Source organism: Ambystoma mexicanum, chromosome 12, assembly GCF_040938575.1.
Source record: "Ambystoma mexicanum isolate Mex_15411 chromosome 12, UKY_AmexF1_1, whole genome shotgun sequence".
In the NCBI taxonomy this organism is placed as follows: domain Eukaryota; kingdom Metazoa; phylum Chordata; class Amphibia; order Caudata; family Ambystomatidae; genus Ambystoma; species Ambystoma mexicanum.
The window spans coordinates 477033743-477059378 of NC_090936.1; the positions used below are offsets into that span (position 1 = coordinate 477033743).

Below are 25636 nucleotides of genomic sequence, written 5' to 3' on the forward strand. Positions count from 1 at the left end.
TAAAAGCCTGTTTTTTCTGGAAGCTCACTTTGCAACATACGAAGCCCTGGTCCCCATAGAAAGACAGAATACAAACGCTCAAGTCACTAATGCCCTTTTTCCAGCCAGTAAAATGGTTGTCGGTCAGAAAATGCATGGGGCTCCTATGAATGGCCTCCTGCATTCCCCTCGTATCACATTGCAGGCTAAACATGCACCCTCTACAAGAGTTCCTAGCCAGCACATGGTCCCAAATCACAGGGTCGTGGGACGACAAACTGCAAATCACATCGAAACTCAAGCACCATATTATAGCACGGGTAGTATAGCTCAGTGGCAATGCACTGGTCTTGGAAGTAAGACGATGCAGAGCAAAACAGGTTTGAATCCTGCATCTGTGCTTAGAAACCTTTGGTATTAAGCGCTTTATAAATAACCAATTATACCATTTTTAATATAGGATGCAGTTTTCTGGACCCCACACCGCACAATACTCTGGTGATGGATGCCTCGCTATCCATCTGGGGAGCGCACGTGGGCCCTCCAGATAAAGGGCAAGTAAATGGCAGAGGAAGCCAGTCTACGCATGTATTGGAGCTCAGGGTGGTTGTCTGGGCTCTGAAATTCTTTGTACCAGCGCAAATGAATGCCACGGTTTGCGTCTAGACTGACAACACCACGACCATGTACCTTAGAAAATGAAGGAGTGAGGTCTCCTTTGACCCTTTACTAGGAAGCACAAAAGATTTGGCACTGGGCCATTGCCAACGGGATAGCACTACAAGCATTTCACCTGCCGGGGATAAATGAGGTGGCAGCCTCAGCAGGGCCACCATACAGTGCCATGGGTGGGAGCTATGCGACAACCAGCTATGGCACATATTTGCTCAGTTGGGGCATCCACGATTTGTTCTGTTTGCAACGCAGAAGAACACAATCTGCTCACTTTGCCAGCAGGATGAAGCGGCAAGGGTCAATGGGAATGCGTTCCTGTGGACCGGTCTCTTGCCTTTTCCACTCATCCACAAAGTGATTCAGATTCAATCGCACACATGCACTCTAATACTAATAGCCCTAAACTGACTGAGGTAAACATGGTACTCCGACCTTCTACACGTTTCTTCTCCAGAACCGGGCCAACATAATATCAGAACCACTGATGGATGCTGCATCACGACCCATTTCACTCAAGTTGACGGCCTGGCTCCTGACTTTACTTAGTTTTGGCACCTAAACTTATCACAGGAAAGCGCAGACATTCTGACAGGAGCGATTTGTAGCTGGAGCCCGCGCTATCAAAGCAAGTGGAAAAGATTCTGTGCCTGATGCACAAGACAGCAAAACATTCAACCACTTTCAGCAGGCCCCAAGGCTATTCTGACATATATCTGGTCATCAGCCCAAGGAGGGCTGTCCTACGCCTTAATAAAAATACACCTGGCCGCCATTTCCAGGTACAACAAAGAGCAAGCGCCCCTCTTCAGGGCTTGACTGGTCAAGCTTTTTGTCAGGGGGTTGTTGAGAACCTTTCCTCCAGTGAAAAGGTTTTCACTACAGTGGAGTCTCAACATTGTCCTGCCAGGACTCATTAGAGCGCTATTTGAGTCATTAGAAATACATTTTAGGTGTGTTGTTGCTAAGTGCCATTCCTCATAGCCATTACATCAATAAGGGTCTCAGAATTACAAGCACTAACTATCACAGAGCCATACCAACGCTTTTACAAAGACAAAGTAGTCCTTTCAACCAACCCACACTTTATACCAAAGGTGCCATCGGAATTCCATAAACATGCATCAGTCACACAACCAGTTTTCTTCCAGGGGGCAAAAACCCTGCAGAGATTGCTTTAAACTCCTTAGTATTTCGGTGCTCCTTTTTAAGTCTATCTATATAGAACTGAGTCCTCAAAGAATTCCCCTCAACTGCTCCTTGCCTACAGACCTCCAAACAAAGGAAAGGCCATCTCTAAGCAGGGAATTGCAAGGTGGATATCCGCCATATCATTCTGTCACACCAAGGCAAACAAACCATTAACTGGACCCGCCCAGGCCCATTCAACAAGAGCCACGTAGGCTTCAGCAGCAATGTGGACCAGGGTGTCACGGAAAGACATTGGTCAGCAGCCACCTGGGCCGTGCCACACACCTTTACTAGGCATTACTGCCTCCAGGAGCAGCACACTGCTGAGGCAAGAATAGGTAAAGCAGTCCTGCAGCATCTATTCAAATAAGGTAGGCTTTGTTCCTACCTCCCTTTAAGTACATACTGCTTTGAAATCTGTTCATAGCATGTGAATCTAGGAAAGATCCAATGCTGGAGAAGTAGTATGATTCTTACCTGAAAATCCATTTCTCAAGCATTGCTATCTTTCATAGATTGAGGGAGGCTTTTTACCATAGGGGCATTCCCAGGTACTCTAATTCAACATCTACTGGGTAGAATCTTAATGGCTGCAGGGGAGGAGCTACATACTCTGTCCCATTGGTGGGGACCAAAGTCACCCAAGAGGAGGGCAATGGGCACATAAACGTTTTTCTTTATTTACCATCGCAAAGTTAATCAAGGATTCCCAGCCTGACTAATGGGAACTGTTCATAGCATGTGAATCTATGAAAGATACCAATGCTGGAGAAATTAAGATGCAGGTAAGAACCTTACCCCGTCTGATGGTACTGGGGTGAAGGTGGATGGTTCAGGTTACTTAACGGGTCCCATATTTTAAGGTGAAGTTGCTCTAACTTTATTATAGGGGGTTTATTTACATAATGAGCCTTCAGATGGAGCCTTCCGCTTTATCTGAGGCACCTCACTCACACACTTGGGTTAGTGGTCAGTTGGGAATAGCATAGGCAAAAGTTGCCTGGCAGTGATTGTCTGGAGAGCGAGGCTTTCTCAAGAGGAACCTAGTTGGCCAGTTGCCCAGGTAAACTTAGACGAATATTTAATTGACACTTCCAATTTTGAGTTTCAGCGAAGCCTGTGGATTGGGATCTTTATTTTTGCATTTGTAGAGTGCCTTAGCCCTGGAGCATCAGGGTGCTGTTAAGGAAAGTTTGAGCTACCCCGGCATCAGTCTGATTGTTGTGCTGATTGTAAAAAAACAAAATGGGCGGGGGGGAGGCTTTAGGGGCTTAATTTCCCCAGGGGTCTATATACATCTTTTGGGATTAAAGTGACCCATGAACATACAGATCTTCTGTACAGTGTAGTTGTACCACTGGCACCTACTGCTACCAATTCCTGTAATGGGTGTTATACCTACGAACTGCCAATATCGGAGGTAAATATTTGGGGAAGTTGACCATTGGGATGCCTGATTTTCAAACTGCTTTGGTTATGTAGGTTATAATGTCGTGAACATAGGTTCTACTTCAAGGGGTCACTCATTAGTTTGCCATAAAGACGGAGGTTTAGCAACTCTGTACAACACATGGGACATATGATCTATTACCCTATCTTTGTGCCAGAAGTGTGAAATTAGTTTGCGCTATCACTTATTTGCAAGATCCTACCATTGAGGCTAGGGTCCTAAATCTCAGCATCCAGCTCCACGTTTAGTTTCTTAGCATGACCTACCAGATGTACAACTGGAAGTTGGGAAATGCAAGGCTGCCTCCGCCTAAACATATTTTCTTTTCTCAGAACTTTGGTCACCTGCCCAAGGCTGATATCTTTGCCTTGGGACTCACCATTGCCCTGGCAGCTGGAGCAGAGCCACTGCCTCACAATGATGACCAGTGGCATTATATCCGCAAAGGGAACCTGCCTGCTGTGCCTCAGACTTTCTCTGAGGCCTTCCATCAGCTGCTTCATGTGAGTTGTATGGGTTTGGTAGGTGGTGGGTGGCTGTTCTAGTAGAATGGGCAAGCTAAGCGATTTTATGCAACAGGGAGTGTGCGCTGGGTTCACTGTTGGCACCTTATGTTTTTGAAATGCGAGTTGCCAATTAAGTGATTACCTCACCTCCCCTACCCACTTTAGATCTTGATTCATCCAGATCCAGTTGTAAGGCCATCATCTGCTGCATTGGTAAAACACCCCATTCTCAGACGATCCCTGGGAAAGGCCGCCCAACTCCAGAAGCAGCTGAATGTGGAAAAGTTCAAGACTGCCATGTTGGAAAGGTACGTGTGTGCAGACAGTTGGTTCTAAAGTGGGAGCATTTGTATGGTGGTGTACAATGGATCCATTTAAACATTTAATTCCTGTTTGATTAGCACATTGTTATGTAACCTAATGCTTTGTGGAAACTGTTTTACAATTTACTGTTACCAAAATCTGCTACTTTCACTTTGTGGTGCTGATGTTACTTTTTTGGGACCAATGAATTCTCTTCTGATGCTACTTTAAACTCTGGTAGAACATAACTTGGCAGGAAATTAATGAAGCACATAAATTTAGCCACTCCCTTTCTGTGTAAGTCTAGAGAACGCCAATTACTGCCAACCACAGAGCCACCTTAGCCAGTCTACAATATAATCTGATATAATCTGTACAGGGCTCTTCGTGCCTTCTGGATTATAAGGATGGCCATGGATATACTTCAACAAAGGCTACTCTGGACCATTCTCCTAACCAACAAATCGCATATGGAATAATTCAGCATCCCATCGCCTTCATGCAAGTGCGCTAGAGCTCATCTTGCACCCTAATCACTGTTATTAGAGTGAGCCTTGTTCCATACATGGATGGCTGATTTTTGTTTGTTTTGTGAGTTCATATGGCTTAAATGTTTCTTTCATTGTCTCATGTCCCAGTCCATGAGGAAGGGGTTGGACCAAAGCCAATTAGGTACTGCCATTCATATGGGCTTACTGCATGTGTTGGCAGTATCTGTCTGAGCTACATTAAGACTTTACACAGTAGGATGTTTATAAAGTCTCAGTATTTACTGATTTTTGCGTCCAACTCGTCTAAAGAGCCACTAGTACATGAAAAACCTGTAGTTATATCAAACATATCAAAGGGCCAAGGCTGCATTACAATGGCCTTGAGGGATTCCAGCTGGCCTCTGCCCTTTGCCACAGAGTACCTTGGACACTGGCATCAATTTAAAGGCAGAAAAGGTCATGTGTGCCCGAGAGCCTGTTCAATTCAGTGCATCCACCACATTCTATGAATGCAAGTATTATGTTGGACCCAAGACTGGCCTCTGTTTTGGCAAAGTGAACTTTATAGGCATTGGTTTATACCAGCACCTAAGCCTGTCAAGGGCTGGGGTTATTGCTGGGTTTTTGTCACCCTGAATGGGCTGACTATTTTGGGCAGCGAAAGCCAATTGTGCTATTGGTCTGTGGCACTTGTGAGTGTTTGAATTTATGTCACTCCTGTTAAAGGAACTTTCACTCTGGTAGTATCCAGTCTGCCTCAACCGTAGGTAGGTGTTCCAGTAATGCTAAAGCACTCGAGATGGGATTTCCTTAAGAGCACAATGTGATGGAGGCATGGAAGATCCCCAGTATACACATTAAGGATTGAGCTAATGGCATTGTCTCCTTGGAGTCTTGGATTAAAATGGGATTGTGTAGTGGACACTTTAGTGCGTTCTATGCCTCCATTCAGGGCATTTCAGAAATCAAGTCTGGAGTGGATTAGTCTGACCACCAACAATTGAACTGTCAGCAGAATCTCTTTGGGCATTAACCTTCTTCCTTGGCCTAGTCTGCAGCAGAGGAGGCAACCTTTTCTTCCAAGACTAGTAGAGCACTCGGAATATGGAGTAACTAAGTCTCAAATGGTCACTTGGAGGAAGGTTTTCAATTTGACAGGCTAAACTGTGCAACAATGTCTTTGGACCAGTCACTGCAAGCTTTCAATCTTTGGAGCTTGTTATTGTGAACATACATTCCAAGGCTTCTGAGTGACTGGAGCCTAATCTAGGTGTACAATTAACTTATAATTTATAATTGTTTATTATGTGCTTAATACCAACAAGTAGTTTCTAAGCGTGGGATTGGGGTTCGAATCTGTGCTACGCTGCTTTAAGACAAACTCGTTTGCCCGTAAACTATCCTTCCTCCCCACTTACTAGATGCAATGGCTATTCTCCACCACTCCAAAAATAACATTGGGGGAGATGGTAATTGGCTAGTATTGATGAGGACCTAACACACACACCCTCAAATCCCACCTGGGATACCCCTATGGGTCTCATGTTTAATAGCTCAGTTGATTTTGGCCATGTTCTTTTTCCCTTAATGTAATCCGTGGGGTAGATTAGTTGGGGTGCCTTTTGCCATCCTGCATGTCTTATGTGATCTAATGTAGCATAAACCTTCCATAGATGGGTGAATGCAACTCTTGCAAGGCCAGCTAGATGCTTGGTGCACAAGGGTATGTGCATTGGTGTCCCAAACATTTAGAAACTTGGCAGAGGTCTATGCAGGAGAAGTAGGTTAGGTCTTGCAAAAAGATAATCTAAGCAGCAGTTATACTGCACCCACTGCAGTCCCTTCCCTTCATATTTACGGGACAGTCATGGTCTAGGTCATGCTGCAGAATCATTTGGTTCCTCTGACCACGTCCCTCATGCATGCTCCAGTCCTTTTCTCAACAATGTTTAAAACGTGTTTTATCAAGGGATCTACGAGGAGTAGACTGTTTCAAGACCTGTCTGTATACATTGCTTCTGTGGTTAATTGTGGCTGACAGTTTCACACATTTACGTATGTTTTATCTGGCCAATTTAACATGTCTAGACTTCTTTCAAACGTTGTCAGCATATGATTTTCCAGCCTATTTAATTTGCATACACCATGCATGCTTCGCTTCAGCTTAGTGACTAGTACTAGCAAATGCACAGAACATCTGCCTTCATGACCACTCCACAAAACCTAAAATAAATGGTATCCAGTGATCCTCACCTGGGGATAAAATGTCCCCATATTTGCACTCAAGAAAATTGAGCACTTCCACAAATATTCTAGAACTGGATTTAGGATAGTAATTAATGCCTGTCCTAGAATATGTGGGGTAAGGCTTTTAGGGTTGCAGGGGTAAGAAAATGCCTGCCTGGCGACTTTTCCCCAGGGGACATGTTCACATAGAACCAAATAAATCTCTTAAGCAGACGTTCTACTCCTTGTACATACTTTCATGAAATAAACTGTCCGAGTTTCTGCTAACTGCAGTAGATTTAATTTTAAAACAGGCCTATTTTACATATTGCTGCAAGCCCAATGCGCACCATGCTTCTTACCATGCTGTTAAGGCAATTGGATGGACTCTATTAATCCCCCAGATTTGTCATACACACCGTTCCTTGTATTTAACTGTGGCCTTAATCTGATGCACACGTTATTTGCCAAGTCGTAAATCTAGGGACATTGGTTTAAACTGCTTTTCTAATCTGGCAGTGACCTCTGCCCATCTGTGGGAGAGAGCCTGGCTTTGTCCTTGTGGAAGATGGGTAGTGGTCTTCTACCCAAAGTGGCTCCATCTCTTATGAAGAGGGGAAGAGTACAGAGGTCTAGCCGGATACAAATGCTCTGTGTACCAATCATGTCTGATACAGACTCGAACCACTTCGTCAAAGGGCCACTCATTTCATCTGTGGTCTAGATCTCAAGTGTTGATAGCAAGGGGACATGCCTCCTGCATTCTGGAATCTTGTAAGTGTCAGGACATGCCTCATCCTAAAGGTATACATGAAAACCAAGAGGAATGTGTGAATCTGTGACTTGCTCAGAGGCATGTCGTCTTGGAGACCTCTGTGTAGCAGACACTTGCGCCACCCCTCACCTCTGCTGCATTCGAACTCGAGCATGAGCCCAATTAGGACATGCAGCCCAATTAGGACATGCAGTGCCCCAGAACATCTTTGACTCTCTGCACAATTCTTAGCAATTGTCCTGTTGCCTAGAGGATGCTTTGGAATCTCCTCATTTACAACCCTGCTAATTTTTCTTGGTCACATTTCTTAAAACGAATCCACCATGTGAAACCACCATAAAAATAAATCAAAATGCAGTATGAATTTGACAAATTCTGGCACTTAAGTGCGGTAGATTTTTTTTCTTTTTGCTATAAATTTCAAAGACTTTACTAGCTGGTGTTGTCCCGGGTGAAACTTCATGTTTGCCATTATAGTGCAAAGTTCAGCATCGCCATATCAGCAAAGTCTGGTAAATGTGGGTGGAGAAATGCTAAAGAGGATCTTCTAGAGTGCTTTTGCTGCCTCTAGCCTTGCCATTCTGTCCCAGACTGTGACCCTTATCTGGGCCATATGTTAAAAGTATGAAAAGGAAGTCTTGGTCAAGCTGCAGTAAAAACAAGTACTTTCTAGTCCATCAGACACCTATTATCCCTTTCACATCACAATTACCTGGCAGTGATTACTTTGGATGTGGCTCGGAGCACGACTGGTGCATCAGTTTTAATTTTTCAGTTGTCCTGTGTGCCTGATCCTAAGATGCTCAAGGTCATGCCCATCGAGCCATTTTCTATTGTGAAGAGTAGTTGCAGCTGCCATAGACCACACAATTGCTGGTTTGAACACCCAGACCACTGCCATCTAGGGCTTTTGAACCATTGCTTCACTGCCATATGACAGTTATTAGCAGTAATGCTCGCTCAGCTAGACGCAAAGCAGAAATGTGGAACTAGCACAAGCGGTTGCATGCCATCAAGACCAGACTTTGCAAAGGCTAGGAAGATAAAAGGGGAGATCAAAAACAAGAGGTGAAGTATTTGAGATGAGGACCTGAATACACACGAAAAGCCAGATAGCCCAAAGCCTCTAGTTTTCGGAAGAATTGACTGATTCTATATGGCAATAAGGAGGGTAGATGCTGGCATAATAAAATGCCTGTAAGAAAAGCGATCACTTCCTTTATTTGTATTTTAGTGTGGTGATGACCCCAGTGGGACCTCGAGACATGACACAGTAGCCTGGTGGAGTAATACAGGCTAATTCCAGCTGGTGGATCTGAAGATTTGCTTTGGAAGAGGAGCAAGAAACCTCTTTGCCACATACCATTTGAGGCAAATTAGGCATCTGATTGGAGACTGTGATGCAAGGTTGCCAGAGCAGTACAAAGCTCGGTGACCTGGATCTCTTTGGTCTTGCCAGGTTGGCTTCTGTGGTGGCAATGGCAAGAAAGGGAGTCCAGCAACCTCCCATTTAAGGAAGTAAAATATGGGCTTGCTAATATCCACAACAGCATAATTCATGACCACCATCATATAGAGTACATGGATCAGTGGTAGAAGATGGGCAAACTTATCTGCTTTCCGTGATTAAGGAAAGTTGTGCCCGAAATGTTATAGTTAAGAGTTGGCCTCAAAGCATTACATGCATGCTGCAGTGGATGTAGCAGACAAAGGTTTCTGCAGTAGTTAATGGTCCTGTTTTGTGACGTCTGAAGGCAAGTTGAGCCTTTTTGCTTTACTTGCCTTGCTTTTCTAATTTGCTGATTGATTTTTTTTTTTGGGCCCTGATCAATCCCTATGGCCATCTGCTTGGCGAGTCCGACCATCCCTCTCCCCGACATTATAGAACTGTTTTTTACACTGCCTACTTCACATTACAGTGAGGTGTGGTGAGTTGGGGATACTTCTGTAACTTGCAGCTATGTCTAGGATGTGATGGTGCCTTTTTTCCTCCCATGCTTTACTTTTCTCACATGGACTTTCATTTTACTGCATGCTTTTTTTATAGTACAATACTCTAAAATGGCCATGCCATGAAATATTGCCTCGTCCTTTGGCCATCTTGTCCTCCCATGGCCAGATAGTCCATATAAGGCAAGCCCTTTCCCAGGCAAAGCTTGGCGTTTCCCGGGAAAAGCAATGGTATGTTTGTGACCAGATGTTGGGGGGGGGGGGGGCTTGGTCTGTCTGGTCCCATTCCTCATCATGGCCAAAGTCTGTTTCTGGGCAGATGTGGTGGCAGGAGGCTGTCCAGGATTGGACAGCCTTTGCCAGTTTGGTGCAGAGACTTGCTATTGGTGGGTTCGCAGGTGATACCAGCTCGAGATAAAAGTGCTCTTGCATGAATTCTTCAGATCACTGTGGGAGCCGAGAGGCTTTCGAAGGAGCACCCTGCTGGAGACCCTTTGATCTTGCTGCAGCCAACAAGAATTGCTTCCTGCTAAACTGCCAAAGCCCTACTCCTTTGATTGTCTGAAGGCCTTAAATTGCTCAAACCCCTGGACAAGTGGAAACCACCAATCCTGACCCATGATTGAGCATCCTACCCTTTGAAGTCTTTAAAACTTGGACTGGAACCACTTTGTGGACTGATCTGCTCCCGCATGGGCTTCCCTGCTGCAGTGGTTGCTGTCCAGAGTTTTAACTTTGAACTCTGCGGTCTTCAACTGGTAAGAGGCCCCCCCGATTGCCCCCTTGCAGTTGCAGGCCTACAGCACAAAGGGTGGCCATGCAGGAGCTGCCTTTGTCTTAACCAGGAGGTTGCTTTTCCATCTGAATGCAGTCGGCTGCCTGAAGTGTCCTGGGATCCCCTGAGGCTGTGCATCGTGATGGGCTACGCGGCCCAGGGTCATCCAGTTGGCCAGGTAGTCTTGCCAGAGCAAAGAACTGCTGACTAGCTGGACCTCCATTCCGATGCCAGCGAATTCTGCACCAGCATCCCTAGGCCCCCCTCTGAGACCAAGGCACAAAGAAAGGGGTACTGCAAATTCAGAAGTGTTTTCTGTCTGAATAGGAGTACATGGGGGTATGTTGATATACCTTTATTTGTAGCCCCCCCTATCCATAGGGTTTAACTGGTGCAAAACCCTAACCCTACCTCTCACCTGCCTGGTCATGATCTGTGGGTTTCTGGCCAAATGTTTGCCTTCATAACTCTGGGGTTCCCCATAGGTGTTGAATTTGGGAGAGGACACCATAAGCAATTGTTCTGCTAGCTTAAGTCCTAAACTTCACCCTTTGTAGAGAAGTTCGATGCTTAACTTCTAGGGCACCAGGCCCCATTTACTTTCGTAGGGCAGTAAGTATATGGCCTTATTTTTAGAAGACGTATGGTTTTTCTAATCTGGTCTTACCTTTTTCTTCTCTTGCTTTAGTATATTGCTGTTTAATCAAACAGATCTGTGACAAAAGTGAAGTGTTGGTGCTCTTTAGCAAGAGCACCCCAAGGTGGATGTACATGTGATAAGTGAATGTCGCAGTTTTACATAGTGTTCTTTTTCAGTTTTTTTTTTTCCTTCATTGAGGTTTAAGGCCTAATCGGATTTCTATTTGTAGGCATTCTGCATAACTGGTACTGTTCTGGTGAATAGCCAATCTGACTGCAGGGCTGATTCTCAAAATCCATCTGAACATTGGCAATGCAAAAGTCATGGAGGCAATTACTTTACACGATACCGACTGCTACAACTGAACCACACACAAGCATATCGCATCAGCTGAGGTAGGATAGTAAGAGCTCAATAAGGAAGCTGGAGTGAGTTGCATATGGGAGAACTGTTCGTAGAACTCATAGCCAGCCTTTTACCTCACAGTATCCCCAGTAGTTGGAGACATTGTCCATTGACACATGTTTCTGAATGCCATTGATTTCCTGCCCAGTACTGAAGTTGATAGTTGCCCAGCACAATCCTGATTTGTGTGCCAGTGGTCCAGAAACTTTCTGTGGGGAGTGGTTCTGCACCACAACTCGCCCTCTCAACCTGGGTGTCATCAGCAGTTGGTTTTGTCATCTAATTTCCACAGAAATGCATGATTGGGCCAACTAGAGGACAGACTAAAACCACATACTCCAGAAGGTCTGTGAAAGGTGAAGATCAATCCAGCCATCTTGACTTCAATTCAGACGTGCCTTAACGACTTTAACCCCGACACATGCTGGTGGCTGGACTTTATTTTTTTTTAACTTCCATGCACTAATCCGTTACTGAAGTTTGAGGTTTGCTTTGCGGAAAATCAGCATTTCTGGTAGCCATATCCGCATGAGGGGTCGGTGATATCCATGCCGCCTTGTTAAGACAATTTTCTTCAGTTTCCAACATATACCGAACAAAGTTCCAAACCGTGCAAAACAAAGCATTACAGTAGCAAAGTTCTCTGGCTCAAAAGGAAAGCTAAGTACCAACTGAAACCGCCTAGAGAATGGTTCCCTTCTCTCGGTCTCACTCGGGCTTCTCACTGTGGTTAAAAGCACCAGGGGAATTGTCTCCCTTCCCCTGGTTTTCTTTAGGATTCTTACAATGTGAAGAGTGCCTTCCTTCTCAACCTCTTCTCTCGTGTAGGTCTCACAACACCAGGGAAGGTGTTTCCCTTACCCCTGCTCTCCTCGCCTTGTTTCACTTTGCTTTCAAACCTTTGGGATACGGGTCTCAAACCCGTAGGGGTCTTTCAGGAGTGTGGCAGACCTGGTTCAAAAGTCTGCCAAGCACTGCAATGAGGAAGATGACTGATGATGGTAATCTTCATTGGGAGTGGGTCCCAGACCAGTCTTCCTTGCTTTCTTTCTTGGGGGCCTGGGAAGGGTAATTGGCTTCCCTTTGTCCTCTGTTGCTGGGTCAGGTATCCCACTGTTACCTTCTGCCTCTGCCAACTGTCTGTCACCCCTGTACCCATATCTTTCTGCTTTGCTTTATGGTTTCTGCAGTGCCCTCCTCCCCCTTTCTCCGGTGTCCTACGACCACTCTGCAGCTTGTGGGTCCCCCATGGAGGGTTGGGCTCTGTCTGGTCCTTGACGAGGGTTTCTCCTGGGCTCCCTAGTCTTAGCACTTTGCCTGTGGGCAAAGGGTCCCCTTCCTTCTGACACTCTTGTCCACGGCTGCGTCTGGTTCAATTTCTGCTTCAGCACCGCATTCCTGCTCCTTGCTCCTCCAGAGATGGCTTGTCTCACTTCCTGAGTAGGTCTTCCCTTTCTTCCGAGACTGCTGAATGTGGTTCTTGATGGTAATCCTCATTCCTCCACATTTCTCCATCACAGTACTGATCCTTTCACTCACACGTCAGACCATTGGGGTCTTCCTTGTTGGTGCTGGTAAAGGAATCTTCACTTGGGTAACTCCTATTCTTCATCACATTATTTTTTAAAAGACTGTTCCCATGAAATTGGGCTCTCCCTGGCTAAAAGTGGATGACCTCCACAGATTTGTTATTTGTATAGCGCACAACAGCACGTCGGCATTGTGGAGCGGTTAGAAATGGGTAAGCTCCTTAGTGGTACATACATTGAATATCATCGCTATTACAGCGATAGGTTCCTTAGTTACAGTGGTAAAGGACATGATATATCAAGTGTACAGTTAGGTTTCAGGGAACCTGAGTACGCAAGAGTAGGTCAAAAAGGGGGTGCAGAGGCTAGTAGAACAGCCAGGTTTTGAGGGCATTACATAATGCAATGTGGGAGGGTTATTTTCTGAGGGTAAGTGGCAGGGCATTCCATTGTCTGGCAGCAATGAAGGGGAAGCTAGAGCCACTTGTCTTGGCATGTTTGACTCTGGGGATGAGTCAGTGGGAATTTGTGTTCTGGTCGGTCTGGCAGAGCCCACTTGAACTACTTTCGAGGAAAGGTACCGGGGGGCGGGGGGGCTGTATGAGTTATACAGTTGTGTGATGGTGAGAGTTTTAAAGACTGGTTCTTTGATGGGGAACCTGTGGGCTTCACGTCTGGCTGCAGAGATGTTCTCTTTTGGGAATGTTGAGCTGCTCATTCGTTTTTTTTAGGAGGTGCCAGCAAAGGAAGTTGCAGTAGTCCAATCTTCAGCCTATTGCTCTAGCAATGTAGAGGCAGTTCTCGGTAGATAAGAATGGTTTGGCTGCATTAATCCGCTTGGTGTAGGCCGCTGAGGAAGCCATGGCGGTGACTTGGTGCGATATGGAGAGGGTGGCATCAAGGTAGGTCTTGAATGAGGAGGAGACGGATATCTGAATGTTGTTGTGAACATGGTGTATTGGCTTGTAAGTTTTTTTTTATTTTTTAAGGTTTCTTGGTGACCTACTAAAAGGATCAGCTTTTCGCCATTGAGGCGGAGACTGTTGGCTGCCATCCAGGCCTGAATAGTGGAGTAGGCTATGTTGAGGGCCTTGGCATCAGTTTTGTAGTTAATCGGAGAGTGGGAGGACGACTTGAGTTTCATCAGCATAGTTTGTGTATGCTAAGACAATGAAGTCGAAGATATTAAATAGAGGCTTAGTAAAAATGTTGTAGAGGGTGGGAGGGATACAGATCCCTGTGGGACTTCGCAGTGGATGGTGGCAGGGGGCTGCACAGGCCTGATCTGAGAACACTCATGGCATCCAGGAGTGAGGTTATCCAAGCTGCGGCTTTGGGTGAGAAGTGGGCAGCGGAGCGGAGGTGAGGTGATGAGACACAATGTTGTGGTCTACTAGGTCAAATGCAGTATGCTTGCATCCTTGATCTCATCTAGTTGGATTTTTTAGGTCCGGCAGGACAGATTCTGTTCCATGACCAGGGCAAAAGCTGGATTGACTTAAGCCCAGGATGCGGTTCGTTTCGAGGAAGTCTAAAAAATAGTCCATAGGCACCCCTCTTTGAGAATGAACACTGCTAAATGATCTGTTCTTTGGGATGGTACCCAGTCGAGAGTCCGCAGCCACACTTCAGCTCACTGTACCCTCCTTTCACAGACGGGAAAAAATCATTTGCATATCCTTTGCCCCACCCACATGGGAAGTCCAGCACTGAAATGCTATGGCAATTCTCTTTTGAACAAGAGTACTAACAGCAACTCTATACACGTGTTTCAGCCTTGTTGGGCCTCATCAGTGAGGTGGAGCTGTGCCTTGGAGCACAGTGAGCAAGGGTTCCACATCTGGATGACCCTAGGAAGTGTTGGATTTGAGTGTAGGATGCTTTGTTGAGGATTTATAGAAGGAAGGACTGTAGTTATGGGCCTGTAGTTTGTGGCAACAAAGTTTTTATTTTTAGAAATTATTGTAACCAAGCTTCCTGGAGGCTAAGAGGAGCCAGTACAGAGGCAAAGGAGGTTATGAATGCAGTGAGACAGGGCCAGTGTGACAGTCATCACCTTTGCAATTAGATGGTCTGAGGACTTTGGGTTCAGTGATGTCCTTGAAAGAGAAGAGTAAGTCCTGGGCGGAGGGGTTGGTGGTGAGTGTAGCTGTGGGGGGGGGGGTTAATGTGAGTTCTTATTGGTTAGGATTCTGCTATGCACTAGGTCAAGTTTGAGTGTGGCGGTTTGGAAATTGTAGCACCATTAGTCTTTAGAGATGACCTGCGTGGTAGGAGCTGGTGATTCTAGTTCCTGAAAATGGCGAACATCTCTAACCCTACGATTGCCAATGCAAAATCTGGATCTAAAGGAAGCGGTTTTGGATAAGATGGCTGCCTTTTTGTATTGGGCAGCTATCTTGTTGAATTCCAGTTTTTGTGGGTTGGTTTGCTAAGTGGAGAGGGCGGTGCGTTTCATGGAATTGAGTTCAAGAAGCTCAGAGGTGAACCAGGAGTTTGCATGCCTAACCGTTTAGCTTCCCTGCCTGATAGTGGGGCTATGGCATTCACTGCATTCTTTAGTGCAGAATTGTAGAGCTGTAGGGTCATTGGAGGAAGGAGGTCTGAAGGCAGGAGTTTCTAGGTAAGGCAGTAGCCTCTTTGGTGAGTTTACGTGAGCTCCAAGCTATAGCGGATGGTAGGGGAGGGGCAAGAGTTTTTTGTATTGATGGCATGGGAATGGAGAAGTGGATGACGTGGTGGTCAGTCCAAGGGCAGGGGGAATTGGAGCTGATTGATGGAGAGCAGTTGTGGTCGGCTATCCAATCCAGGATGCAGCCTTTAGAGGAGTGGGGTTTCTGATTGTTTGAACCCCAGAGTGTCTAGGGCTTTAGCGAGAGATTTGTTTTTATTCATTTATAATGCGCACCAGACCCGAGGGTATCGGGGCGCAACAGTATACAATATGCAAGGCTTAGGTTACAAGTACAATGACGTAGTATATATACATTACATGGTTAAACAGTAGAATATGGCGGATATATGTACATGTCAGTAGATGCCTATAAGAGAGCATAGGTGATAGGCAGGTGGCTGCATGTATAATTACCAGCGAGGTTCCTCCGGGAGAGTTGTGTACACCTATGTGTAGCTAAGTATCCAAAGATTTCAACCAGTTTATAATTGGATCTGAATTTGAGGTAGGAATGCTCTTTTCTTATAGAAGGAGGCAAGGGATTCCAGAGTTGTGGCGCTCTGACTGGGAAGCTGCTACCCCCAGCCATAGACTGCTTAAATTTTGGAATGATCAGGCTGTTGGTGTTAATTGATCTCTATTCTAGAGGAGACTCTCCTCTGGAATCTGTCCGTGAGATAACTAGCGGCTGCATTATTCAATGCTTTGTGAGTAAGGGGATGCACCTTTTAGATTAATTTTATTTTGGGTGAGAGGCGGTTATTTTGGTGCCTTATCAAGGATATGTGTGATCTTTTAGACACGCCGAGAGCTGCTCTCGAGGCGTTATTTTGGAGGATTTGAATCCTTTGGATAGTAGATTTGTTACCACCGATATACAAGGCATTGCAATAATCGAGCCTAGATAGAATAAGGGCTCTAGCCAAGATGATGCAATTGTAATCCGAGAGAAAGGGTTTGCCTGTTCTGATGAGCTTGCGGGTGTAAGCTGTAGCTGAGGCCATAGAATTCACCTGTTTGCTTCCACCTTGATGCCACCATTTCCTTCTCCAAAGTGTCTACCTCCTTGGCCACCTTAATAAGGTTGCCATCAATTACAAATGAAGAGTAATCTTGGCCTAGTTTTTTAGTTTGGGGTGGGTGCCTAAGATGAGCTCCGTTTTACCATTCAGGCATATACGTGGGTTGCCATCCATGCCTGGATGATGCACTATTTACCAAGGCCAAATCCTTGTTGTCCTCCCCGGAAAGTGGGAGGAGAATCTGAGTATCATCTGCATAATTAGTGTAGGTGATACCCAGAAGGTCCAGATCATCAAAGGGGCTTAGTAAATATATTGTATAGGGTGGGGGAGACCCAAGAACCCTGTGGGATGCCACAGGTGATGCGGATCGGGTCTGCTGCTGCTGAAGGGGAGAACACCCTCATGGTCCTGTTGCTTAAGGACTCTATCCATGTTATAGCTTCTGTGGAGAAGTGGGTGGCTGAGTCTAGGTGACTGCATAAGACTTTGTCGCATGCAGATGAGAGGTTGAGCAGTAAGAGGGCTGATTTCCTTTATCTCGAAGCTCATCTATTTGAACCTTAAGATCAATAAGGGCAGTCTCAGGTGCGCGACAATCAGGATTCTGAGCGCAACATGGTACTAAGAGTTTATGGAGTTCTAAGAATTTTTGTATTTGATTGTAGGCGACCTTGTCCAGGATTTCTTTACAGAAATGGCACTGTAGTAATAGGGCAGTAGTTTGTCGGAATGAGTGGATCAAGGGTTTGATTTTTTTTTTTTAGTAGAGGCAGCACCCAGGATTGTTTAAGGTTGGTAGGGACAGATCCTGAGGCAAATGAATTAAGTTTGGAAACAAATGGGGAGAGATCTCTTGTAGCCTCTTTTGAGCTGGGCATGGCAGAGATCGCCCTGGCACTTAGATGCTTGAGTGAGAGGATAACTTTCTCTACCTCAAGGCTGGAGGTTTTCGTGAACTTTAAGCGAGCAATAGTCATGTTCCTTCGAGGGAGGGTTGGGGTGAAGTATAAGGAGTATAGCTTTTTTTTGGGCTTTTATTTTGCAGTGTGGTTACTTTGTTATGAAGTGCCTGTATGTCCGAGCACCATTTTATATCTTTGCTGCAGATTTCAGGAATGGGGTTAGGGGACTCCAATTACTTGAAGATAGTAAACCATATCCTCATGCTGGAATTAGTTACGCTTGGCCAGGAAGATTTCATTTTTGTTCTGAGATGAGATTTCCATTAATTTAGTTCTGCTGTCTTCTGAAGGGAGTAACCTACATGAATTTTCACAGCTCCTTTTTAGTAGTTGTAGATGTTTTAGTTGTGGGGTGAACCACTTGTTTAGGTGGGTTTTAGGTTTGCTTGGTCTTAGTTTCATTGGGGTAATGTTGTCAAGTGTAGTTAACATAATGTTGTTGTACTCCTCCACAAGCATTTGAGTCTAAATGCTCTGCCAGCTGGTTGAGGGTAGGTAGGATGGCAGGGATTACTTTGTCCACTGTGATGCTTTTTATTCCTAGTTAAACATGGCGGGCAGTCAAGGGGACTGGGGGAGTGGTCTAATGGTGGCAAGTTCAAAGAACAGGAGGAAATGGTCCGTCCATAGTAGCGGGGAGATATTTGTGATGGTGGCGGTACAATTATAGTCCGCCACCCAGTCAAGGATTCTTACTTTGTGTGTGTGGGCATAGTGATTTTGTGGGTGAACCCAAGTTCGGCTAGGGTGCTAGCGATGGAGGTGGCATGTTGGTCTAGTAGATCGTTAAAACCCAGGTTTAAGTCCCCTAGAAGGCTTGAGAATCAATCATTGAACCCAAGGTTCAGGTCTCCTAGTAGGATGGATTTAGGTGAGATTTATAGATTTTTGGATAAGAGTTGGAGGAGGTTCTCATGGAAGTCGGCCATGGGGTTGGGATGAGGGTGGTAAACAATGTGTATAGTGATAGTGATAGTGATGGTGAAGTTGTGGGAAGTGCTTGAGGGACAAGAAGTCCTGCAAGTTGGAGATGTCTTGGTGGAAGGGATTCCTTGCCTATGAGGGCAACTCCACCCCCTTTAGAGTGTCGGGTCCTGACAGATGTTGTAGCCTTGTGGTAGGGCTAAGCAGATGGGCCACAGGCTTCATGTTGCCAGGTTTCTGAGCTGGCTAATGGGTCCAGATTGTTAGCAGGTCAGATTTCCAGGGGGTGTGCTGGGAGGGAGCGGGCATTAAAGAGGGCACATTGAAATGAGGCCAGAGGTTTGAGGGAGTTCTGAGGGTGGAGGGGCTGCTAATACTATCAAGAGTGGTAGTGGCCAGGAGGCTGGATTTGCGAGCTATACTTAACTTTGTGGATGGAAGTAGTGGTACCTGGGTTTAGCCTAGCAGGTGTCGGGTTCATAACAGCTGTTGAGTGCAGGGGGATTTACAAGCGTGGCCTTCATGAGTTGGGGCAGCATTTGGATTCGTCAGGTGGTGGGGGCAGATCACAGGCATTGATTAGAGGAATCCGGAGTAGGTATATCAGGATTGGTATGTACAGTTACATTAGTGTGATGGGAGGTGAGCGAGCCAATCTGATACAATAGTGCACCATCCTGCGTTGGTGCTCCAGTGACGTGGTCTGAGGTGGTAGGTAGGTGGATGGATGGATTTGATGAGGCACAGGACTTTTTTTTTTAGGTGGTCTGGGGAAGGTAGCTTTAGCAGGTGCAACACAAGATAATTGGCTTGATGCAAGCGAATGAGAATATACGGGTACCTGTGTTCATGTGTTGAGCCTGTAATCTTGCCTTAGTTTAGGCATGGAGACCATTCCTCTTAGGTGAGTGAGGGTGGAGGTGGTAGGGGCGGGGCAGCAACTAGGTTTCAAGGGGGGTGGGCTCTCTGTGTACTGATGCTGTGATGGGAGGTAGAGGCACAATGCGTTGTTGGTGTGCAGTTTTGAAGGGTTTAATGGCAGGTGCATGGCGATCCCAAGGGATGTGCCGTAGGGCTTGGCAGTCAAGAGGGTAAATGATGTGTGGAGCTGTGGTGTTTGGGTGATGCAGGAGTGAGAACTCATTTCTGAAAGGTGGCATCTGTGTGTTCGGCATGGTTAAACTGGCTTGGCTGTTTGGTTGCTATGACTTGGGTGCGCAGGCCAAGTAGGTGATTTCTAGGGGACACGACTCTTGTGCGAGAAGGGCAGTGAATGGGTAAGTTATGGGCATGCAGCATTTAGTCTGCGGTTGTGCGGGCTGAAAACATGTAATATAAGTTTTACATGTGTGAAGGCATGTAAAATTAAATTAAAGCACCTCTAATGTCTAAATGCAAGACACATGTAAACAGGTCACTGTATAAAATAATAATTAAGTTACTTTTCTGTAGGTACAGTTTGCCAGCATTTGGTATAATTTTACGGAATTGGACAATCTGCCTGTTCTCACAAAATATGGCTTTTAGAACACGCCGCTACACAAGTCCTCCCTAGGTCTCCCTCCTTTGCCTTGTGGCACTTAGAAACACAAGACAAACCTCATACTAGGCCTTGTCCTTAGGATCGTGCAAGGGGAGGGAGAGGGAAGTGCAAGGGAGAGGAGATGAGTGGCGGGGGCGCGGGGAAAGTGTGATCAGGGTGACATGGTTCTGAAGTGCAGCCGGGCAGCGTGGCTTTAGATAAGTGCGAGCAGGCAGCGGGCTGTAGGGGTTACATTTACAGCCCCAAGAGTGAGGTAGGCCAGGAGGCAGTGCAAAGGAAGACAGACCGTGGGGGATCGGTAACCAGTAAGACTGAGGGAACCAAGCAACCAGTTGACGCAGCAGACAGGAAGTTAGCAAGGGAGTGACGACAAAGGCAAAGGAAAAACTGGTCTTGAGTTGCTTCCAGAATGTCGGGGGTCTGGCTCAAGTCAGAGGGGCATGGAGGCCATTCTAGAGGGAGGTACCTGCAGAAGAGTTCTAACTCCCACTCTCTGCTTGGAGAAGCGTCTGACACTGAGTTTGAGGTAGCTGAGCTTAGGGCTCTAGACGGAAGGTTTTTCGGATCTAGTGTGGGCCCCAGAAAGCCTTGTGTACGATGCAGAGGGTCTTGAACTTTATCTTTCCAGCCACCAGTAGCTAGTGGACAGATTGAAGAGATGCATTAGAGATGCAGTCCTTGGGCGTGAGGCAAGGAGAAGTCTTGCAGTACTGTTCTGAATTTGTTGCAGGGGGCAAAATGTAGAGGTAGGCATATTGAGGCTGTTGCAGTAGTCCAGCCTGGAGAGAACCAAGGCTTTGGAGACTGTGCTTCTGGGGAAAATTGAGAAAAGATAGAATAACTCTCAAGCGGTGCAACTAGAAGTCGTTATAACTACACATGCTTTGAATCTGTGTGGTGAAGCTGGACTAGGTCAACATGGCAGTTCCAGCTGGACGTGGATAAGCCCCACTAACAACCAACCTTAAGTCACCATACATGTAGCTTATGGATGTTTAAACCGGTATGTAGTGTTTCCCACATTATGGCCATTTTGAATAAGCATGTGTATCATTAGTTTGACAGTTGGAGCTGGGATCCTGCAAGACAGTTACATGATGGGGCATGGTCACTCGTGCACCACAGTGTAACATTTTATATTTTCTTGCTGTTTGTTATGCCCCAGTCCTGTCCTATTTTTGAGCATCCCACAAACTTTGGAGGAAAGGGGATTATGGACTAGAACAGTATTACAAATCGCAAGTTTCCCTTGTTCCTTCACTGGGCAGAAATCCTAAAATTATAGAAGTTATATCAAAATGACTGCCCTGCAGGGATTAGTGGTTAAACCACCTACTCAGTCATACGCTATCAAATCGGCTGTGATCCAAATCGAGGTGAAACAGCTAGGTGGACAGGTATAATTCCTCTGCCTTTTGTTGTAGGGTAGGCTATACCCTTGAGGTTGAGGTGATAGTTGTTTGTAACCGATTATGGCCTTGCCTTAACTAGGCTTCCATATTATAATAGCCCCATTTCAGGGAAATGTGTCCAGTCTGATTCAGAAAATAAATGTGCCATTACACATGCCTGGACAACCTCTTGCTTAATCAAAAACGTGTACATTTATTCTCTTCGCCCCTGTTATGTTTATGCTGTATTCTTGCTTCAGGCAGCACACGTATATGCAAACGATTGTGTGCTGCTTTATGATGCTTAACAGAAACCTCACCATGTAATGAGCGTCAAAGTCAGCAAGTCTACCATTATTCGCCAAAGAAAGTCTGGTGCAATCCTACTGTTAATATATGTAATGTACATGCAGAATGGTGTTTGATTTGATTGTTGCTTGAATTTCTGGGTGGCGTTACCACCCCTAACAAACATTGCTCTGTTCCCTCTTGTGACACCACGCCCTGGTCACACTCTACCCGCTTGGCATCATATCCTAACATACACCACCTTTCCCGTAACGTCACCACCTGACCTGCCTTCAATATGTGCACTTTCTCGACCGCCTCCTGTTCGTGAAATGTTTGTCAGGGGAGGGTGGGAGATGGAGAAATGCAGCGTGGGGGCTAAACGAGCCTTAAGATGGTGGGAAAGAAGCACAGGGTTTGCCTGCCAGCAAATGTTACTTTGTGTATCTGTTGACTATTTTACTGTACAGTAGTTATGACCCAAGACAGTCCTAATCTGTTTGATAAGGGAGCATGTTTCAATAATCTTGTGGAGACAAGCAACATGTTTTGAAGGACCGGCTTTATGAAGTCATATAATACAGGTTTCTGGGGGTGACCCCTTACACTGCAGGGATGTATATTGCCTCAGGGAAAATGACTTTTTGATGCTTGTGTAGTCGGGACACTTACCCAAAAAAGGGCCACCTAGAATTGCCTTTCATAGAGCTGATCTACCAAACTCATCCGTGCTTTGCAAATCAATATAGAGGACAGTGGGTACAGGTGGAACTATTATCTGGGCAAATGGTGCATTGGCCTAGTCGTCTTCAAGGAGCTTCAACAGCCAACACCGTTTCATATGAAAATATTGTTTTCTTTTCTAGGCATGCATGTTTGTGCTAACAGGGGATTAAGCATTCCTAAGACTTTTGACTGATTCTTTTTCTCATTCCAGGGAGCTACAAGCAGCACTTCGTGCCCAGCATTTTGGGAAGCCGAATTCCCTGGACTACTTTGCACCACCTCAGACAGATGTAATATACAGGCAAAGGACTGCTAGGCGGATGGTGGGGGGTAAAAATTCCCGCTCTTTGAGTTTCACTTGTGGAGGATCCTGAGAAACTGGTCCCATAATCTTACCTCCCTTTGGACTGCAACTGGTCTCCTAAAGGCCCCAGGCGGGGATGGCATTTTGCTGAGATTACTGCAAAGCCTGAAGAACATGGACGGTTTCCACTGCTAGCTTTGCACCAATTATCCAAATTCTCAAATTTGGAAACCCTAATTTTAATTTTGTTTTAAACATTTTAAGGATCATGATTATTGTTGCAGGATAGTCTGAACACTGGCAATCTGGATTTTCTGTACATGGGCTTTCACGTGGCTCCTTGGGCTAATTCTAAAAGGGAAATGTATGCAATTTGTATACTCTTCGACTTGCTGATTGCTCATGGGTTTGAGTGGTCAAACATACATGTGAAGACCTATCTGACTTCCTGAATTTGACTTAACTCGCCATTCCGATTATCGGTCAGCTACTTGGAAGGCTTCTTTTTATAATCCGGATGTATTTATATACAAATGCCTTTTAACCTTATTTTAAATAAATCTTTTATGATTGTACCAGTGTTTTATTTTTCATTTTTACCGCTGGAATGTTTGGTTCTGTTCATATACATCAGATGGATTTTTGCGAACTTCTAATCTCCAGGTGTGGTGTTCCCCCAACTGAAGTCTGAGCCTTTGTGCAAGAATGTATAAAAGTATACTGAAAACGCATGCACTCGAGTCCAAATACTCACTGTAGTGACTTTTCTCCTCCCTCATGTTTAGTGTTGATTTCCAGTTTATGGAAGCGATGCCCATTTGAGCAGTTGTGGCACAGCAAGGGCTTTAACTTGACATGGGCCTTTGCATGGACTTCTGCATGCACACATTTTGCTCAAGAGTCGTATGTGCGTGTTTTAACTTCAAAGTCAAAATGGTCAATTTTATCATGAATTAAATGTACATCTCCACTTCCCCCCACCCCCCATTTAGTGCCTCCCATGAATGTCAGAGGTATCGAAATTACATTTCTGTAATTCTTTTAATTTGTCATATGGTGCAGCTTGCAACCTTATGAACTTCGAGTGCTGAAATCATTAGAATAAAATGTACAAGAAGCAGGGTGATGCTTGGTAAACGGACAGCCAAATCGGATACTTGATACTAATTTGTGTGGAAGCTCATTGAGTAGTGAGCCTTTCGATCTTGGTTGAGGTGAAGAGGGAGTGATGGTGAACTGTGGTCAGGTGCCCCATTCAGAGTAGTTTCTAGTGGACAGCCTGAAGAACAGTCCTGACTTGGCCAAAGGGGCGCGGGGTCCTATTCCACTCCAAATATTTTACACTTTGGGGGGTGTAGGAAGAGTGGTGGGACACTACACATTTCAGTAGTAAGTGGGTGAAGGGGGCATAAGAATTGAGTGAGGAGATGGGTTTAAGTGGTGGTGTCACAATTCTGGGTTGGTAGGTTATGGTGACAGTGGTCTGTTCAGCTAGTGATTCTGGGGCTTAGTCATTTTGGGAAAGTTCTGCCCCATTAGTATGACTTGCAAGAAGCGATGGCTGGAAGGTTTGGGATTCATCCTAACCTCGGGCATTGCTCTGGGCAACCCTCCACTATTGATCGCGAGCCAGGCCATTACAAAAGAAAAAAGACCAAATGCCAATCATGGGTATGCGTCAGACGTGGGTCCCGTGCCTGCTGGGCCTAGAGACTCAAGCTACTGATCACAGAGGCCCAATGAGGCAGAAACATCTTTGGGGTTGCTTGTGGTCTCGTGCAGAAAGGATGTGAAGCTGTTTGGGCTGGACTACCCCTTTTGGGGTGTGACCAAGTTGATTTGCATATGGTTTGCCTCTTTTGTAATGGCTTGTCAGGCAATGAACAATGGTCTGGAGGGTTGGATTGCCAGAGTTTAAGATTAATTAAAAACCTTCCAGCCATCACCCATTTTGTTTTCCCATTAGTATGACTGACTTCAGTGGGAAGAGATTGGAAATTAAAGATGAAGGAAGTCGGTCCGTGGACCAGTAAAGGAGGATGGTAAGAGGTGGGGCTGATGCAATAGGTTCAATAGCAATGTTTGGCTTAGGAGGATGGTGGCAGATGGGTGGGCTTTCTTGGGTGCAACATGTTTGCTTGATAGGCAAGTGGGTGGAGGAAAGTTAGCTGTCAGTTTGCAGAGCTGCAATACTGGCGGTGGTGCGGGGCTGCATGTTTCCATGAGCATCTGACTAGGATGGTGTTGGAATCCGTGAATAGTATGAACGGATTTTGTTGGAGACTGGACTTTGCAGAGTCCCAGGGTTGTTAATTTGGGCCAAAAAGGTGGGTGGAGGTGGAGGAAGACTAGGCAATAAATTAGTTTGAGGGACATATCATCTCAGAGTGGAGGAGGATCAGTTCATGGGCTTTCCAGTAAAAAGCATTGGGGATCTCGCTGGGGAGTGCATAGTCTTGAATTGAAGGATAAAGGGGGTTGTAAAATTAAGGATATGCTGGTGCATGGTGGTAGAGCAGCAGAGGACAAATGTGCACTGGAATGTAAAACAAAAGGGACGTGCTTGTAGTACAAGTGGAGCTAGGGTTTTGTGATCCTTGGACTGGGGGTCTTTCCCCCTTGCATTAATCAACAGAGAAGAATTAAATTGTGTGGCAATGCTGGAGTATATCATTCTCTGGCGAACACCAGTGTTTGGGGCATACCTGAACAGGGAGTCTCTTTGCTTCTTTTGGCCTTAAACTGTGAATGCAATGGCTGAAGGCCGTGATGAGACTGAATATAAGGGAGGAAGTCACATGGCCCTCTGCAACTTTCTTGGTCATGATTAACTACCAATCAGATCAGGCCCCTTTGCAAATTCAGCATGAGGAGAGCGTAGATGTTTGCTGCCTGGCCCTGGGTGGT

At 45.7% G+C, this 25636-nt stretch overlaps 1 protein-coding gene across 2 annotated transcripts in view; it reads left to right on the forward strand.

The window, feature by feature from the left end:
* The window catches only part of WEE2 (WEE2 oocyte meiosis inhibiting kinase), a 195135-nt gene extending 171831 nt beyond the window's left edge, over nucleotides 1-23304 (forward strand). For both annotated transcript variants that reach the window (XM_069628749.1, XM_069628750.1), the window contains exons 10-12: nucleotides 3625-3795; nucleotides 3964-4106; nucleotides 22637-23304. In XM_069628749.1, the coding sequence (XP_069484850.1) occupies nucleotides 3625-3795; nucleotides 3964-4106; nucleotides 22637-22799 (477 nt within the window). In that variant the 3' untranslated portion in view covers nucleotides 22800-23304. The remainder of the gene's footprint in view (nucleotides 1-3624; nucleotides 3796-3963; nucleotides 4107-22636) is intronic.
* The last annotated feature ends 2332 nt before the right edge of the window (nucleotides 23305-25636 follow it).